Source organism: Sus scrofa, chromosome 18, assembly GCF_054392235.1.
Source record: "Sus scrofa isolate SSC_HxYL_T2T_F1_AM1 chromosome 18, Sscrofa_HxYL_maternal_Yorkshire_Landrace_v2.0, whole genome shotgun sequence".
NCBI classification, from domain to species: domain Eukaryota; kingdom Metazoa; phylum Chordata; class Mammalia; order Artiodactyla; family Suidae; genus Sus; species Sus scrofa.
Window position 1 is genome coordinate 51,445,964 of NC_139400.1, and position 19,491 is coordinate 51,465,454.

The 19,491-nt window shown below is 45.3% G+C and overlaps 1 protein-coding gene and 1 long non-coding RNA gene across 24 annotated transcripts in view; one reads left to right on the forward strand and one right to left on the reverse strand.

Annotated features, from left to right (window-relative positions):
- Window positions 1-19,439, forward strand: part of NOD1 (nucleotide binding oligomerization domain containing 1) — a 78,364-nt gene extending 58,925 nt beyond the window's left edge. For 13 of the 22 annotated variants that reach the window (XM_085004700.1, XM_085004707.1, XM_085004703.1 and 10 more), the window contains 2 exons: window positions 3,455-3,538; window positions 16,225-19,439. In XM_085004700.1, coding sequence (XP_084860826.1) covers window positions 3,455-3,538; window positions 16,225-16,297 — 157 coding nt within the window. In that variant the 3' untranslated portion in view covers window positions 16,298-19,439. 22 annotated transcript variants of the gene reach the window in all.
- On the reverse strand, window positions 715-16,341 carry LOC146395039 (uncharacterized). Of its 2 annotated transcripts, XR_014834035.1 has the most exons (3): window positions 16,203-16,341; window positions 2,916-5,723; window positions 715-1,440 (listed from the first exon to the last, which is right to left on the reverse strand). It is a non-coding gene; the product is annotated as an uncharacterized LOC146395039 (long non-coding RNA). The 2 variants fall into 2 exon arrangements; XR_014834036.1 differs by lacking the exon at window positions 715-1,440 and having other exon boundaries at window positions 3,403-7,116.
- Window positions 19,440-19,491: the final 52 nt, after the last annotated feature.

Genomic DNA, 19,491 nt, shown 5'->3' on the forward strand with positions numbered 1-19,491 from the left:
TTGGGTTCTTTCGACTTTATGACTATTTTGAATGATGCTGCTGTGAACATTCACGCACCTGTTTGTGTGTGAACACCTTTTCGTTTCTCTAGGGTATATACTTAGGAATAGAATCACTGGGTTACGTGGTCTCTCTGTGTGTAAGTGCCAAACTTTGTCCAACGTGGCTGCACTGCTTACATGCCCACCAGTCATGTAGGAGGGTCCCCATTTTCTCCACATCCTCATCAGCACTTGTTACGGTCCATCGTTTTGGGTCATGCCATCCTAGTGTGTTTCATCGTGAGTTTGGTTTGCTTTTCCCTGACCACTAACGATGTCGGGTTTCACGAGCATCTTGGTCATTTGTGTATCTTCTCTGGAGAATTGTCTCCACATCTTTTGTGCATTTGTAAATCTGGTGATGTGCCTTTTTTTGTTTTTCCTTTTGGCCTCAGAAGTTCCCAGGCCAAGGATCCAACCTGTGCCACAGAAGCAACCCGAACCATTGCAGTGACCATGCCAGATCCTTAACCTGCCGTGCCACAGGGGAACTCCAGGGTTATGTGCCTTTTTATTGTTGAGTTGTTAGTGTTCTTTATATATTCTGTGTACTGGTCACTTACTAGGTACACAATTTGCAAATCCTCTCTTTCTGTGAGATTTTTCACTTTCTTGAGAGTGAGCTTTTGAAGTCCCAATTTTTAAAATTTTGATGAAGTCCAATTTATCGGGTTTTTTTTTTTTCTTTAGTTGCTTGTGCTTTAGGTATCTTACTAAGAGGTCATTGCCTAACCTGAGGTCACAAAGATTTCCTTTAAGCGCTGTAGTTTCACTCTTACGTTAAGGTCTTTGATCCATTTGGGGTTGAGTCCTGCGAATGGCACAGGTGTGGAGGTCTAGCTTCATTTCATTGCACGTAGGGATCCAGGGGTCCAGCACCACTTGTTGAAAAGACGCTTTCCCTTTTGAAAGTCCCTGGCACTTTCGTCAAAAATTACTTGACCACAAATGTCTGAGTTTATTTCTGGATTTTCTGTTCCAGGTCATTGAGCCACGTGTTTATCCTTAGGCCAGGACCACACTGTCCTGATCACTGTAACTGGGGGATAAGCTTTGAAATCAGGAAGTGGGAGTCTTCCCACTTTGTTCTTCTTTCTCAATATTGTTTTGGCTATTCTGGGTCCCTCGAATTTCCGTATGAATTTTAGATTAGCAGGTCAGCTTCAGTTAAAAAAAAAATCCAGAGTATTCTATGTTTCTACGTTTACATTTGGTTGGTTTATTTTTGTTTGTTTAGTTATTTTGCTTTTTTGAGGTGGGTTTTTTTTTTTTTTTTTTTTTTTTTTGCTTTTTAGGGCCACGCTTGTGGCATATGAAAATTCCCCGGCTAGGGGTCGAATCGGAGCGACAGGTGCCAGCCAACACCACAGCCATAGCAATGAAGGATCTGAGCCACATCTGTGACCTACACCACAGTTCATGGCAATGCTGGATCCCCGACCCACTGAGCGAGGCCAGGGATCAAACCTGCATCTTCATGGATTCTAGTTGGATTTGTTTCCCTGCACCATAACAGGAACTCCACATCTGGTGGGTTTTTTCCCCTTTTCTTTATGGCCTATAGCCTTTTTTTATGCCCTTCCCCAGGTGTCAGGCCAGCCCCTCCAGGGAGAACAGAGCTAGAACAGGGTTAGAGAACAAACCTAAGCTCTTTGTGCGTGCACAGAACACGCTGGCCGTGGTGAAGCTGGCCCCAGTGGGCATGTGTGCCTGAGCTCTGCCAAGCTTTTTACTTCTCCTCCCACCGAGCCTTGGCTACAGGCAGGTCACCCACCTCCAGCCAGGTGTAAGTGGTGCCAGTATTCACCACCGTGAAAGAGGTGATTGGAAAACAGAGGTTAACTGAATGCAGAACGCTGTGCTCACTTCTGGGTTCTAGTTTTGCTCCTTTTTTTTGCAAAAATGTCCACGTTGCATTGCGGTCGTGCTTACCAGAAGGTCGTCACCTCTGCCACTGAGCCCAGGGCGCCAGCCTTTGGGAGGTGTGGCGGGGATCCCTGGGCCATGGCAGCAGCACTGCCACCTAGTCCTGGGTGCTCAGGTGACAGGAGCTCCCTTCCTCTGGGCAGAGGCTGTGAGAATGGCTTCGTATACATCCTCCTACTGGAACCTCACATCCCGGGGATAGGGGGTGCTCTCGTAGTTATTCCCATTTTACAGATCCGGCAACTGAAGCACAGATAGCTGATTTCTTCAAGGACCTATAGCTGAGAAGTGAAGAACGGGTTATGCATGTGAGGGGAACTTTTAATCACTATGAGATAGTGCATTTCTGTAATCCCATCAGTCACCATAACATGGCCCTTTTTCCTGCTGGTAGGGCTGCCTTCTTGGATCAGAGCCTAGAATTTCTAAGGGTCAAGTTCAGCAGCAGCTTTATTCTACACATAGCAGGGGCTGAGGAGTGAGCCTGTGATGAAGCTTAGACACATCGCTGCCTTGTGCTGCAGGTGTTTCCTGGGTGAGTTGGAAGCATAGCTTCCCAGGAGAGCGTTTCAGGAGTTGCCCCAACTTCCCAGCTCTATCTGCAACCTTTGCTTCCTTGGGATGACTGCTCCCCAGCAGAATGGGGTGCTTTTCACTGGGCCCCACGAGTAGCAGCCGACCTGTTTCTCCTCCCTCCCTCTCGAATGGTGGAGAGGACATGGGACCATCTTGGAAACCTGTGTTTCCCCCAAAGAAGAGAATGGCCAGCTCTTTAAATACTATTTAACTTTAAACATTGCCTTGCCCCCCACCCCCCAAAAAAGGAGTTCCCATTGTGGCTCAGCGGTAATGCACCCGATTAGTATTCGTGAGGACTCTGGTTCAATCCCTGGCCCCACTCACTGGGTTAAGGATCTGGTGTTGCCGTGAGCTGTGGTGTAGGTCACAGATGTGATTCCAATCTGGTGTTGCTGTGGCTGTGGTGTAGGCCAGCAGCTGTAGCTCTGATCTGAGCCCTTAGCCTGGGAACTGACATTTGCCACAGGTGCGGCCCTAAAAAAGCAAAAACAAAACAAACTGCCTTTCTTTAGCCACCTGGAAGTGGACATCAGACTGCCTGTTCCCCAGATGAACCGAGTTTTTGTTCAGACTGGTGGTCTCCAAACCATTTCGATTGGGTATCCCCGCGATGAAAAACATCAAGCACACGTGTGTGTGTGTGTTCATGTATTAAACTACCTGCATGTGAATGTATAGATACCTTATACTCAGTCCCAAATAGACAGGAAAATTAATCATTGTAAAGTATGACCTTGATTCTCATGGGCCTGATCTAGATAAGCCTGGCCAGATTAAAGGTCGCACGGACTCGGTTCTTCCTCTGCCCCGTCTGTCCCGTAGCCCATCACACCCTTCCGACCTCGGAGCGAAGCAGGAGGATTTAATCCAGTATTATTTTGATACAAGAGATATGTTCTTCTTTCAGGCTTATCCAGAACCAGATCACAGCCAGGGGGACTGCCCGGCTGGCGGATGCCTTACAGAACAACACTGGCATAATGGAGATTTGGTAAGACCAACGCACTGCTTGTTGCAATAATACTATTAACGACGACGGGTGACTCAGCACCACGGGCTGTGTGCCACACACACTGGGGGGCAGTCTCGCTTTACTTCTCATCTTCTCAACCCTCTGTGAAGGAGGTAGTATCATCTCTGTTTCGCAGATGTGGAAACTGAGGCCCAGACCAAGGTCACACCTAAGAGGAGAGGCTGGAATTCAGCCCACACTCTGCCTCCATAGTGGGGGCTCCCCTCCCCAGCCCCCCATCCTGCCTGCAGTCCTGGGCTGCTTGGGGGCAAATGGACCGGGAGAGGGCATCCCCCTGAAAGTGAATCTCTCTGAGATCCAAACATGCCTGTTGGCCGTGTTGGCCCAGAGTTTGAAGCTCCTTCTTTTGCTTCTCTGGGCTTCCAGGCTGGATTTGGGCAGAGGGTGGTCTTTTCTGACTTCCGGTTTCTGCTCTGAGGACTCGCTTTTGCTGGCAGAGGAAAGCAGGCCGTCGGCCTGACTGCAGAGTCGAGCCTCAGTCCATTTCTTGCACCTCCCACAGGACACATATGGCCCCGAGGTAGGACTGGGCTTGTCCTATAAGCGGTGGCCGGACAGCCCATCAGCAACAGTTAAGTGCTAGGGAAACAGCAGTTAACTGGACAGAAAGGGCCTGATTGCTTCTGAGTACTGGTATAACTGAGCTGAGAACAGGGGGCTCCATGTCCCTGAACCTAGACCCTCAAGCACTCTGGTATTTGCTGTCTAACCTGGGCCTGGCCTGAGACAGCCCAGCACAGGGTGAGGCTCAGACCTGCGTGGAGAACCTGCCAGGGGCGGGGCTGGGTTCCCCTTGGGGACAGAGACCACAGGAGTTCCTGCTTCCACCGTGGTCCCTGAGGTCTCCAGAACAGCCTCACGGTGAGCCAAACCTTTAGCTCAGGGAGTAGTTACTCGTTAACGCCAGTACTTAAATTCTTTACGACTGGGGAGAATTTCACAGCCAAAACAAATAAATCAAGGTCCAGCTAGCTCCCTGACCTCAGCTCCTAGAGCAGTGGTTTTTAAGCTTGAGTTCCCATTGTGGCTCAGGGGTAATGAAGCTGACTAGCGTCCATGAGGATGTGGCTTCAATCCCTGGCCTCACTCAGTGGGTCAGAGGATCTGGCATTGCCGTGAGCTGTGGTGTAGGTCTCAGATGAGGCTCGGATCTGGTGTTGCTGTGGCTGTGGCATAGGTCAGCCCCCTCAGCTCCTCGGAGTCAGCCCCTAGCCTGGGAACTTTCATTTGCCGTGGGTGTGGCCCTAAAAAACAAACAAAAACCTTTGCTTTGGAACTTGTTAGTGAAGCATCAGATCAGTTTGGTGGGTTGCAACCAGCACTATTTAAAAAATGAAATGGGGCAGATGAATGCTCTATGCATAGTATGATATTATTTCATAATCTTGTTTCAGATGTGGGTATGTGCATATGCACAGAGGCTGCTTCACAATGTAAAATGCTGTTCTTATTTGGGGTCACAGTCAAACACTGTCCCAGAGAGGAGAGCCCAGCTCCAGCCAGCTCAGTGGAGGGGCTGGAGTGGGTGCACCTGCAAAGCTGAGCCTGCTTCTCAGCCTGGAAGGCCCTGGAGAGCCAACGGGGTTTTAGTTTGCATTCATCTCCAGCCACCCTCAGCCTGCGATCCCTCCCCTGGAACCGCCCTGTTTCCTGATGCCTCTGTCTTTCACGGGCAGCAGGCAGAGGGGGAGAAGAGGGAGACAGGCCAGGCTGCAGAACAGCTTTGGACCCCAGCTGACTTTGTTCTCAGCGGCTGGTTAGAATGGTTGTGAGGATAGGCAGCTGCTTGAATTCTGTCCAGCTTGAAAATGGGCCTTGCTCCCTCCCCGCCTCCAAGGCCCACTGTTCCCACGCAAGGAACTGTTCTTGGAGGACCAGATGTCTAGCTTCAAGGCAGGCTGTGCAGAGGCTGAAGGAGGTGCAGGTGTGTCAGGAGGAGTCAGAGAAGAGGGCAAGACCGAGGGCTCGGGGCCTGGCCCAGGAGCATCTCCACTTCAGTCCCTGGCTCGTCGCAGGTATGTGACTCCATGGGACCAGGGCTGGGGATGAGGGAGCATCTCTGTCTGGAGCCACCACTGGCACAGATGACCTTGAACCATCTCCCCGGACTCATCATCGGTCCTGCCATTTTCCTGCCTCATCCCTGTCCAAAAAGAACTTGAAGTTAGAAGACCCGCAGTGAGTTCTGCCTTCAAAGACAGAAATGGAAGCGTTCAATGACCTGACATTGCAATTGATAGCATTTACTACACTCCATGGTAATGGCTGTCTGGGAGCTCCTTGACGGTCGGGCCTGTGTCATGGTCACTGCTGAGTCCCCATGACTCGGCACTGAGCTTCAGTGCTTCATTTGTGAGACAACAAAGTGCTTGGGTGCCAGGCGGTGTGTTGGCACCAAGAATCCAGTGGGAACAGCGTGGACCTGTTCTCACAGGTTTATCATCTAGTGAGGGAGATAAACAGTCAAGGAAAACATTATTCAAGTAGTTATTTAATTCCAGTCATGACGCGTGCTGGAAAGGGGGACGCTTTTTCATCTAGGTTGCCCATCTCCACTTCACTTGGTTGTTCTGGGGATTTGTCTTGTTCTTTCGTCTGGAGCATGTGTCTCTGCCGTTGCATTGGGTCTGGCGTTCTGTGTTTGCGGTCTCCTTTCTGCAGGCTGCAGGGGTGTGGCCCCCTTGCTTCTGGTGTCTGCCCCCTGGTGGATGAAGTGGATCCCGGGGCTCCTGTAGGCTTCATGGTGGGAGGGATGGTGCTGGCCCACTGGTGGGTGGAGCTGGGTCCTGTACCTCTGGTGGGCAGGGCCGTGTCAAGGGGTGTGATTAGAGGCGGCTGTGTGCCTAGGAGGACTTAAGGCAGCCTGTCTGCGCAGGGGTAGGGCAGTGTTCCCACCCTATTGGTTGCTGGGCCTGCGGATTCTCAGCCCTGGGGGCTCCTGGGTGGGGCCCGGATTTTCCAAAATGGCAGCCTCCAGGGGAGCTCATGCTGATGCCCTGGAGCCTCTGCCTCCAGTGTTCTGCTCCCACAGTGAGCCACAGCTGCCTGAGCCCTGCCTCCCTAGGAGCCCCTCCAAGACCTGCAGGGAGGTCTGGCCCAGATTCTCATGAAGTCCCCCCTTTAACCTGGCACCTAGTGCACATGGAAGCTTGCATGTGCCTTCCAAGAGGGGATTCTCTGTTTCCCCCAGTCCTGTGGGGCTCCTGCCCTCAAGTCCGGCTGGCCTTGTCAGGCTGGGGACCCCGACATGGGGTTCACGACGCTCACTCCTGGGGGACAGTCTCTGTGATACGGTTATTTTCCAGTGTATAGATTGCCAACCCACTGAGTATGGGATTGGCTTATATCATGAAAGCACCCCTCCTACCGTCTTGTTGTGGCTTCTTTGCCTTTAGGTGTATTCTTTTTTTTTTTTTTTTTTTTTTTTTTTTGTAGTTTCCAGTCTTTTTTGCTTATGGTTATTTAATAGTTGTGATTTTGGTGTTTTCATGAGAGGAGGTGAGCTCAAGTCCTACTCTGCCATCCTGTCTCTAATCCTAGAAAGGGGAAAGCAAAGAAAGGAACCTAGTATAGAAGAGGTCTCAGGAAAGGTCTCTCTAAGGAAGTGGCTTTTAAACTGAGTCAGGGAGGATGAATAGGAGTTGGTCAACTGAGATGGGAGGGAAAGTGTTCCAGGTAGGGGGAACAGCATGTGCAAAGGCTCTGAGGCAGGAAAGAACATGATTCCCTTGAAAAACAGTAAGAAACTAATGTGCCCTGTGGTTCAGACAGAGTGGAAGAGGGAGCACCAGGAGGTGGAGGACATGGGAAAGACTAGACCACAAAAGGTCTGTAGGTCATGTTATGTATTTTGGTCTTTATCCTAAAAGCAACAGAAAGTCATTGAAGGGTTTGAAGCAAAGAGGAATGTGGTTAGATTTACATTATAAAGAGGCCACTGTGCCTCCTCTAGGAATAGTCCTTAGAACATTGCAGTGAGCTGGAGAAAAGATGATGGGTGCTCAGACCAGGATGGTGGTGGTGAACATACAGCCAGGTTCCAGGGAGCCATTCTAGAGATGTTTAGGGAGTAAAATGGAACTTCGTGATAGAATATGAAGATGAGGGAAAAGGAATCAAGGCTGACCGCCCCCCCCAGGTTACTAACTTGCACAACTGGATGAAGAGTGGTACCATTTATCAAGCTAGGCAACCCTGGGGAGATGTGGCAACTTTGAAGGGCCTCGGGGACATCCAAGTGAGGATGCCAAGCAGTTAAGTGGCTCTACAGTAGAGAGGCCTGGCCCAGGTCGCTGACATATGGATGAGGTCAAGGATAGATGAAGTTGCCTGGGAAAGAGGGCTGAGCCCTAAGCCAGGAAGAACTTTATGATTTAGAGGTCACATGGAGGAGAATATAAAAAGGCAACTGAGATGGAGTGGCCAGATGTAGGAAAGAAATCAGCATAGTATCTTGCCATGGGTAGGTAGTATTTCAAGGAGGAGGGAGAGGGCAAGATAACCAAATGCCTGTGAAGGTCAAGAAAGACAAGTTCTGAAATATCACTTAAAGTCAGGTTTATAGAGACTAGGGGTGACTTTAGTGAGACCCAGTCCATAGTGTTATAGTAACCAGAAAGGATTAATATTCACAGCAAAGAAGTCATCAAGATGGCAGAGTAAGAGGGTGTGGCACTCACTCCCCACTATAGATACATCAAAAATACATCTACATGTGGAACAGGTCTCATGGAAAACTAACTGGAAACTGGCAGGAGAACTATACAACAAAGGCTGCAAGAAAGATGCTCATGTAATAGGGTAGGATGGGGGAAAAAAACATTGAGTTGGGACCTGTGCCCCTAAGAGGAGTCTAAGAGGATAAGCAAGAGCACATAGGTGGACACCACCCCAGGGGTTGCTACCATTACCAAGAGCCATGTGTCCAGGCACTGCCCATTGCCACCAGTTCCCTGGGACCATGCATGGCTATGCACCTGCACACCCACTAACAAGGGGATAATGGCCTGTGCACACTGAGGGAAGAGACAGCAAGTATCCAAACCAAAAGCAGCCCTCTTGCAAAAAAAAACAGTAAACTCACACAAGCTACCCAGGGGCACTCCTGCATATAAATAGTGTTACCAGACTATAGTAGATAATTGTTTCTCCTAAACTCAAAAAGTAAGAGAAATGAAGAAGCAGGGAATCCATTCCCAGTTAAAAGAACAGGAGAATTCCCCTGAAGGAGCAAAGAATGAAACAGACTTCTCCTGTCTAACAGACACTGCGTTCAAAAAGGAGGTATTGAACATACTGAACGAAGTCAGAAGAGCTAGCAGCAGTAATGCAGATTACTGTAAAAATGAACTAGAAGCTTATAAGGATAAGCCAGGAAATTTTAGAAAGTTCCTTTTCTGAGTTGAAAGCTGAGCTAAAAAGCAATGAATAGTAAAATGAATAATGCAAAGGAACAAATCAGTGACCTGGAAGATAGAATAATGGAGCTCACCCAATCAGGACAGCAGACAGCCTGCCAAATTTAAAAAAATGAAAGCAATATAAGAGACCTACGGGATAATATAAAGCATGCCAATCTATACATAATAGGGATCCCAGAAGGAGAAGAAAAAAGAGTATTGAAAATGTATTTGAAGAAATTATGGTTGAAAATTTCAAACCTAAAGAAAACATATTGAGATACAGGAGGCACAGAGGGTCCCCAACAAAATGAACCCAAAGAGACCTTCACCAAGACACAGTATAGTAAAAATGGCAAAAGTTAAGAGGATTCTAATGGCAGTAAGAGGAAAAAAAAAGCTAATTACAAGGGAACCCACATAAATCTTAAATCTATCAGCTAATTTCTCCACAGAAATCACACAGGTCAGAAGAGAGTGGCAAGATATATTAAAAATTCTGAAAGGGAAGGTTAAGGCTCCTGCATTTTTGCCACTAGGGCTCTGGTCACTGCTGTGGGTACAGGTTTGATCCCTGGCCTGGGAACTTCCACATGCTATGGTTGTGACAAAAACAAAACAAGAGACAACCTGAAATAAATGCTGCAACTCTTATGTAAAAAAAAAAAAAAATGCTTTACAAAATTCTGAAAGGGAAAGATTTGCAACCTAGAACACTCTACCCAGCAAGATTATCATTTAAAATAATAGAAATAAGTTCTCAGACAAGCAAAAACTAAAAGAATACAACAATACCAAACCTACCCTAAAAGAAGTATTGAAAGTTCTCCTCTAAATAGGAAAGGAGTAGGAAGATATAAGATGGAGGAATCACAGTTGGAAAGTAACCAATTAAATAAGCCGGTATACAGATCAAAAAGGAAAACAAAACTATTCATGAAAGTGATGATTAAACACAAGGAACAGCAAAAGTTCAGTCTAAAGCAAGCAGATATAGGAAGGGGTTAACATACTTGGAAAAACAAGGCAACCACAAATCAAAAACAAACAATAGATTCACAGAAAACAAAAAGACAGGGACATAAGCATAAAATAAAAAGAAAACAAACCACAAAAAGAAAAAGGAATAAAAAAGAAACATGGGGTCAACTGGAGAATAAGTTTTAAAATGGCAATAAAAACATCAGTAATTACCTTAAAATGTCTATGGACTGAATGTTCCAATCAAAAGACATAGAATGGCAGACTGGATTAAAGAAAAAAATAACAGGAGCCTGCAATATGATGCCTACAAGGTACCCACATTAGGGCAAAGGACACACACATAGGTTGAAAATGAGGGGATGGAAAAAGGTATTTCATGCAAACAGAAATAACAGGAAAGCAGGAATCACAATACTCATGTTAGACAAAATAGACTTTAAAACAAAGGCTATAAAGAAAAGGACACTATTAATGGTAAAAAGGATTAATTCAACAAGAGGATACTACACTCAACATATATTCACCTAATATAGGAGCACCCAAATAAATTAAAAAATACAGACATTAAAAAGAGAATTTCATGGGAATACAATAATAGAGATCTTAACACCCCACTCATATCAATGGACAGGTCTTCTAGACAGAAAAAAGGCAACAGAAATCCTAAATGACCCAATAGAACAGTTAGACTTAATTGATACTTTCAGGACATTACATCCAAAAAAACCCCAAATATACATTCTTTTCAAGTGCACATGGAACATTCTCTAGGATTGACCACATATTGGGGCACAAAACCTCAAAAAATTTAAGAGTATAGAATTTATTTCAAGTATCTTCTTTGACCACGATGGTATAAAACTAGAAATCAACCACAGGAAACTAAATGAGAAAAAAAGTGACTACATGGAGATAAAATAACATGCTGCTAAAAAGCCAGTGGGTCAAGGAAAAAAATCTTGAGAAAAATGCCAATGAAAATATAAGCATACAAAATCAATGGGATGCTACAAAAGCAATTCTTAGAGGGAAACCCATAGTGATACAGACCTTCCTCAAAAAGTAAGACAAATCTCAAACAATCTAACCTATCACCTAAAAGAACAAATAAAACCTAATGTCAGAAGAAGGAAGGAAATAAAGATCAGAGAGGAAGCAAAGATTACAATCCAGTAAAACCATGACCTGGTTCTTTGAAAGGGTAAACAAAATTGACAAACCTATGGCCAGACTCAACAATAAGGAAAGAAACCCAAATAAGAAATGAAAAAGAGGAAATCTCAACTGACACTGCAGAAATAAAAAAAAATACTATGAGCAATTATAAGCCAACACATTTGACAACCTCGAAGAAATTGGACAAATTTCTAGAAACATAGTCCACCAAAATTAAGACATAATTTGAACAGACCAATCACTAGAAGTGAAACAGAATATGTACTTTTAAAAAAACTCCATACAGATAAAAGTCCAGGATCAGATGGCTTTACAGGTGAATTCTACCAAACATACAAATAATAACATGTCAATCCTTCTCAAACTCTTAGAAAAGATTGAAGAGGGGGGAATAGTCCCAAAGACAATCTATGAAACCATCATCACCCTAACACCCAAACCAGACAAAGATACCACCAAAAAAAAAAAATTATAGACCAATATCTTTGATGAATATAGATGTAAAAATTCTCAACAAAATTTCAGCAAACCAAATCCAACCACACATAAATATGTCATGACCAAATAGGATTCATCCCAAGTTCACAAGGATGGTTCCACATATACAAATCAATCAATGTAATACACCACATTAATAAAAGTAAAAAAAAACCCGCATGATCACCTCAATAGTTGCAGAAAAAGCATTTGAGAAAATTCAACATCCATTTGTGATTCAAAAAACTCTTACCAAAGTGGTTATAGAGAGAACATATCTCAACATAATAAAAGTGCACAGCAATATAATAGAGAAAAGCTAAAAGCCTTCTTGCTAAATTCTGGAACAAGACAAGGATACCCACTCTCACATTTATTCAACATAGATTTGGAAGTCCTAGCCACATCAATCAGAGAAGAAAAAGAATTAACATTCAGAAATTGGTTGCATTTCTGTATACTAACAATGATGTATCAGAAAAGGAATGTAAAAAAATACCTTTTAAAATCACACTCCAAAAAAATAAAATACCCAAGAATAAGCCTGAGCAAGGAGGTGAACGACTTATATACCGAGAACTTTAAAATACTAATAAAGTAGAGCTGATTCAAAGAAATCAGCAATATACCTCATGCTCATTGACTGGAAGAACTATTATTAAAATGGCCGTTCTATGCTAAGTAATCTCTAGATTTAATGTGATCCCTAACAAATTACCCATGCCATTTTTCAAAGGACTAAAATAATCCAAAAATTTATATGGCACTATAAAAGACCCAGAATTGCTGAAGCAATTGGGGAGGGGGAGGAAGCGGGAGGCATAACTCTCCCACACCTCAGACAATACTACAAAGCTACAGTAATCAATACAGTGTGATACTGGTACAAAAACAGACATATGCATCAATGGAACAAAACAGCCCAGAAATAAACCCAGACACCTATGGTCAATTAATCTTCAACAAAGGAGGCAAGAATATAAAATGGGAAAAAGTCTCTTCAGCAATTGGTGCTAGGAAAATAGGACAGTTGCATGTAAATCAATGAAACTAGAATACAGCCTCACACCATGCACAAAAATAAACTCAAAATGTCCTAAAGACTTAAGACATGACACCATAAAAGTCCTAGAAAAGAACATAGGCAATACATTCTCTGACATAAACTGTACAAATCTTAGGTCAGTCTCCCAAGGCAATAGAAATAAAAATAAGCAAATGGCACCTAATCAAACTTACAAGCTTTTGCATAGCAAAAGAAACCATTTTAAAAAAAGACAACCTATGGAATGGGAGAAAATAGTTGCAAACAATGCAAAATAAGCCTTCAGGACTTAATCTCCAAAATCTACAAACAACTCAGACAACATAAAAACAATCCAATCAAAAAATGGGCAGGAGATCTAAATACACATTTCTCCACAGAAGATCTATGGATGGCTAGTAGGCACATGAGAAGATGTTCAAAATCACTATTAGAGGAATGCAAATCAAAACTATAATGTGCCACCTCACACTGGTCAGAATGGTCATTATTAATAAGTCTACAAATAAATGCTGGAGAGAGTGTGGAGAAAAGGGACCCCCCCCCCCCACATTGTTGGCGAGAATATAAATTGGTACAGCCATTACGGAAGTTCCTCAGAAAACTAAAAATAGAATTACCATGATCAGCAATCCCACTCCTGGGCATATCCATATATCCAGACAAAAGCATAATTCAAAAAGATACATGCACCCCTATATTCACAGCAGCATTATTCACATTAACCAAGGCATTGAAACAACTTATGTGTCCATTAACAGGTGAATGGATTAAGAAGCTGTGGTACATATATACAATGGAATATTACTCGGCCATGAAAAAGAATGAAGTAATGCCATTCGCAGCAACATGGATGCAACTTGAGATCATCATACTAAGTGAAATAAGTTAAAAAGAGAAAGACAAGTGCCATATGATGTCACATATATGTGGAATCTAAATTACGGCACAAATGAACCTATCTACAAAACAGAAAACTGACTCACAGGCATAGAGAACAGACTTGTGTTTGCCAAAGGGGACAGGAGAAGGAGTAGGATGGACTGAGAGTTTGGGGGTAGTACATGCAAACTATTACATTTAGAATGGGTGAGCAACAAAGTCATCACCACTTTAACATAGTATTGGAAGTCCTCGCCCCATAGTCAGACAATAAAAAGAAAGAAAAGGCATCCAAATTGGAAGGGAAGAGAGAAAACTGTTACTATTTGCAGATGACATGCTATTCTATATAGAGAACCCTGAAGTCTCCACTCAAAAACTCTTAGGACTAATAAGTGAATCCAGCAAAATTGTAGGATATAAGACTAATATTCAGAAATCATTTTGTGTTTATATACTCTAAGGATGAAATAGAAAGCAAAAAAAATCCTAGTTAAAATCACATTAAAAACTTGTTAGGAATACATTTAATCAAGGAGGTGAAAGACTTATAGTCTGAAAACTCTAAAACATTGATGAAGGTAATTGAAGATGATTCAAAGAAATGGAAAGATACTCCATGCTCTTGGATTAGAAGAGTTAGTGTTATTAAAATGGCCATACTACCCAAAGCAATCTACAGATGTAATGCAATCTCTGTAAAAATACTCATGACACTTCACAGAACGAGAACAAATAATCCTAAAATGTATATAGAACCACAAAAGATTCTGAGTTGCCAAAGCAATTCCAAGAAAAAACACATTTGGAGGTATAATGCTCCCAGACTTCAGAGTATACTACAAAGTTTCAGTAATCAAAACACTGTAGTGTTGGCGCAAAAACAGACACATAGCTCAATGGAGCAGAACAGACAGCCTTGAAATAAATCCACATACCTAGGGTCAATTAATGTGCCACAAAGTAGGCAAGAATATACAATGGAGAAAAGACAATCTCTTCAATAAGCAGTGCTGGAAAACTGGATAGCTGTATGTAAAACGAGATTAGAACATTCCCTCACACCATACACAAATATAAATTCAAAATGATTTAAAGACCTAAAGTAAGACCAGAAATCATAAAATTCCTGGAAGAGAAGATAGGCAGAACACTCTACGACATAAATCTTAGCAATATTTTTTCTTGGGTGAGTCTTCTAAGGCAAAAGAACTAAAAGCAAAAATGTATGCAAAAACCTAATTAAACTTAAAAGCTTTTGTGCAACAAAGGAAACCACTAGCAAAACAAAAGGACAATTCTAGAATGGGAGGAAATATTTGCAAATGATACAATGAATGAGGGGTTGATATCCAAATATACAAACAGCTCATACAATCCAACATCAAAAAAACAACTTGATTAAAAAATGGGCAGGAGTTCCCACCATGGCTCAGTGGAAATGAATCTGACTAGTATCCATGAGGATGCAGGTTCAATCCCTGGCCTCTCTCAGTGGGTTAAGGATCTGGTGTTGCCATGAGCTGTGGTGTAGGTCGCAGACGTGGCGCGGATCTTGTGTGGCTGTGGCAATGGTGTAGGCCGGCAGCTATGGCTCCAGAACCCCTCACCTGGGAACCTCCATAGGGTGCGGATGTGGCCCTAAAAAGACAAAAAAAAAAAAAAAAAGGCAGAACACCTGGACAGACGTTTTTCTAAAGACATGCACGTGGCCAGCAGGCACATGAAAAGATGCTCAACATTGCTAATTATTAAAGAAATGCAAATCAGAGCACAGTGAGGTATCATATCATGACCATCATCAAAAGTTCTACAAACAACAAATGTTGGTGAGGGTGTGGAGAAAAGGGAACCCTCGTACATAAATTGGTGTGAACATAAATTGGTGCGCCCGCTGTGTAACACAGTATAGAGTTTCTTTTCAAAAACTAAAAACAGAACTACCATATGATCCAGTAATTCCACACCTGGGTATATACCCAGAAAAAATTAAAACACTAATTTGAGAAGATAGATGCCCCCCAATGTTCACAGTAGCACTCTTCACAACAGCCAAGACACGGAAGCAAACCAAGTGCCCGTCGGCTGATGACTGGATTACGATGTCACACACACACACAGGAATATTAGTCAAAAAAAGAACCGCAATGAAATTCTGCCATTTGCAGCAATATGAATGCACCTGGAGAACATTATGCTCTGTGAAATAAGTCAAAGACAAATACTCTATGATATCAGTTATCTATAAAATCTAAAACATACAAATGTTTACATTTGCAAAGCAGAAACAGAGTCATAGAAGATTAATATGGTTACAAAAGAGGGAAGGGGACAGCACAGATTGGGGCCATGGGAGTAACAGATGTGAATCACTGGATGTGAAATAGATAAGCAGCAAGGACACACTGTACAGCCCAGAGAATTATCCCCGTGATCTTGTAATGACCTGCAACCGAACATACTCGGCAAAAATACTGCATCGCCTTGCTCTGTACCCGAAACTAACGCAACGCGGCAAATCAACTATGCTTCAATGTTAAAAAAGAAAAAAACCCCTAGTATTTGACAGTCGGCCTCAATTTCAGGGCTGTATGAAGCCCAAGAGTGTGTTAGGAACGCGGGTTGCGAAAGAGAACGTCCGATCATCCCTCACACTGACCTGTGTTGTTTTTCTCCACCAGCTTAAATGGAAACCTGATAAAGCCAGAGGAGGCCAAAGTCTTTGAAGACGAGAAGCGGATTGTCTGTTTCTGAGCCGTTGTCTGACTTGGAGGTTTGAAACACGGCCACGGGCAGCTGAGGCGGGGCTTCCGGGAACCCTGCCTTCAGGGTGCAAACCAACCTCCGTGCAGGGGCCCTGATTGGCAGAGTCCCTGAGCAGCGGTGACAGTGCCTCAGAAAAGCACAGGCTGTTTCAGTGACTGTGAACACACTGTGAAGAGGGGTTAATGCACAGCCAGGTGCATTTTCATCTGCAACTAGAGGAATGAGACCTTGAGCTCTGACGAACACCTGCCCAAAGCCCAGGGGGAGTGAGTGGATCCTTGCCCTGTTCCCTGAAGCGTTGAGGGCAGGGTGCAGAGTTGGTGCCCTGTTTCTTGGGGAAGAGGTGCTCAACGAACAAGAGAGTTTTTACCTGAAATGTTCTCTTCCTCTGAAGCCCTCCCCAGTTCGCAGGTGGCGATCCGGCGGTGTGTAGGGGGGTCTGGTTGGGAGTCAGGGCCAAGAGAAGGACCCACCACACAGGCTTCGGTTTGGGTCCTGGAGTCTCACTGTGCACTGACAAAGATCGCAGGCTGCCCTCCTAGCCAGTCTGAGGGACAGGACGATGCCTTGGTGATGCTGAGTCTCCGCTCAGCCCTTCACGTGGCGGGGCTGGCCTCTGGCAGGCTGATGCTGTGCGCAGAGGTGCCCCGGGCGGGAGGAAGGATCAGTGCCCACCTCCAAAAGGAAAAGCGCCTGGATTGCCCTTGGGCCCTGGCACCCAAACAGGAGCTTCTTCCTCTCTTGCCCTGCTGGGGGAGGGAAATCTCTTCTGCCCCCAAGCAGTTGTGAGGGTGACTGAGTCACAGGCAAGAGTCAGGGCCCCTGAGGCCCCAGCCAGCAGAGCGGGCCACCCCGGGGGGCACGTGGGGGATGCTACGTGGGGGAGGGGGCCCAATGACCAGGTAACTTTGTTCTTTAGGTAAAATACCAAAAACACTCATTATTTCTAATTGCCTGGATCTGGGATTTTCAAAAGGGACTTGGGGTGGTGAGCGTGCTATGACCCCTGAACCCCAGGCCTGGCTCCCTCAGAGGCACTCACTGCATGGGGGGCGGGGCCTGGGGTGCTGTGGGGCGAGCCTGACCAGAGAAGGCCAGAGGCATCCTCTCTGTGATCCTTTGAGGGCCCCTCACCTACCACAGGACCAGAAACAGCAGAAGAAGCATTGGAGGCCTTCCATCTGACCGCTCGATCCACCAGGCGGCTTCTAAGAAGAAAGGACTTGAGTCTGGTGTGGCAGAGGCCAGGATACACTGGCAGGGCTGAGTTCCACAGCCCTCACCGCTGGGCTGGGGTGAGTCCTGGCCAGCCAGCCTTGACATCTGCTGCCTTCCTCGGCTGTTCACTGCCCGGGGGTGCACCGAGGTGGGCCCGCATCCCCTGCGGCAAGAGGCACCAAGCATGAGAGGGGCAGGGGGTTCTCCAGCGGAATCTGCGAGTTCTCAGAAGCCCAGCTGGCTTTCTGCTGCAGCCCCTGTTAGGAAGGGAGCAGTGCAGGAGGTTAGCCCTGAAGGCAATGGGGAAAATCCCACACAGTCACTCAGCCTCAGGGGACGGTTCCCCTAAAGCACTGCTTTGGGGGTTCCTATCCCCCCATTTGAGTATTTGCCTACTTGTCACCCCCAACAGCAGCAACTCTCTGGGCCGCAGACACAACCAGAAAGGACAAAGGAAAGAGCGTTGGGAAGTTCAAGGTCAAGGGGCTTAGAACAGACTTCAGACTTGCCGAGAGAACCACACTCCTCAGCGGACGCCTTCATATTTTATTAAAGTGCGAACGCTCAACTTTTAAGCCTAAAATGTACCCAGAAAGTGCCAAATATTACTGCTTTTAGAGACTGTCAAAACTGCTGCCTCTAAGGGAAGTTGGATTTGTATGGTGTTGACCTAAATTCTGACTTGGAAGTACGTTGATCATCTAGATGGTAAATGATAGATGTTCTGTTTTTCTTATAAAAGTGCAACCAGCCTCCTAATTTGCTGGAAAGTTTCTCCAGTACCCAGAGGTGAGCTCCTGTGCAGAGAAGTGGAGGCTTTTCCAAATCAAGGAAAAGAGTTGAAAATTGGGGGAGGGGCTACGAAGGAATTTCGTGAACTTGGGACATGACTGTTTCTTTCCACGGGACACATGGGTTGATTTGAGGACAGAAATTACAGCTCCCATTTTTCAGACCTACATTTATGGCACGTCCATGCTGACTGGGAACTTAGGAGCGGTGTCAAGTCACTGTGGGGCTTTGGGCCACGTCCTGAGAAGTGGGGATCCCAGAGTACCGGCTCGTGGGGCTGTTGTGAGGATTAAATGAGCCGATACATGGAAAGCGGTTAGCACAGTGCCTGGCGCAGGGTTGATGCCCCACATGTGATGTGATGGCATAAAACCATTTCTCACCCGCAGGTGTCCTCTTCTCACTCTGAGACTTAGAGAACTTCCCAAAAAGGTCAAAGATGGGACGGACTGAAAGTTCTCAAAGCTCAGGTCTAAAAACATTCAGCATCAAGCCTCCTGCACTACCCTAGCTTCCTCAGGGAAAAGCATAGCTGTTAGTTGTCACCATTCCTGCCGAAGGGCCCCACCATCGAAGTGTCACTCACTGGATCGAGGGAGGTGCCTTCCTATCTTCACAGTAAGAACAGAGAGGACGCTGGCACCACGGCCCAGAGCCGGGCCCTCCAGCTTCTGACAGGTGTCCCTTTCAGGTCCCCAGCTCAGAAGGCGCATTTGGCTCCGCGGTGTTGGTCCTTTTCCAGGTGTGACACACGTCTGCTTCCAGTAACTAATTGCTCATTTACAGGAAAACAACCAAACCAAACCCTTGCTCTGGAGCTGAAAGGCAAAACGGTGACCATTATCCCAGGCTCCTAGACAGGAATTTTAATGAAAATGGAATTAGCTGGTAAGGAAACCAAAGCTCAGGTTACCACACGGGGGGCGGGGGTGGGGGTGGGGGGGAGAAGTTGAGGGGGGGGTCCCTTCCCAGCCTGATGCTCACAGCCGTCAACCTAAGGTAACTGCACCCAAGACCAGCTGAAAACTTTTAGAAGCACAAACCCCTGAGAAGTTTATAGGTCCCCAGTGTTCTGTAATATTTTTTAAAAGATTTGAAATAAAAATAAGTTACAAAATAAGTTCAAGGGTGTTCCGTTTCTGATTTTTCCCACAACTCCTCGGGTGCTTTTA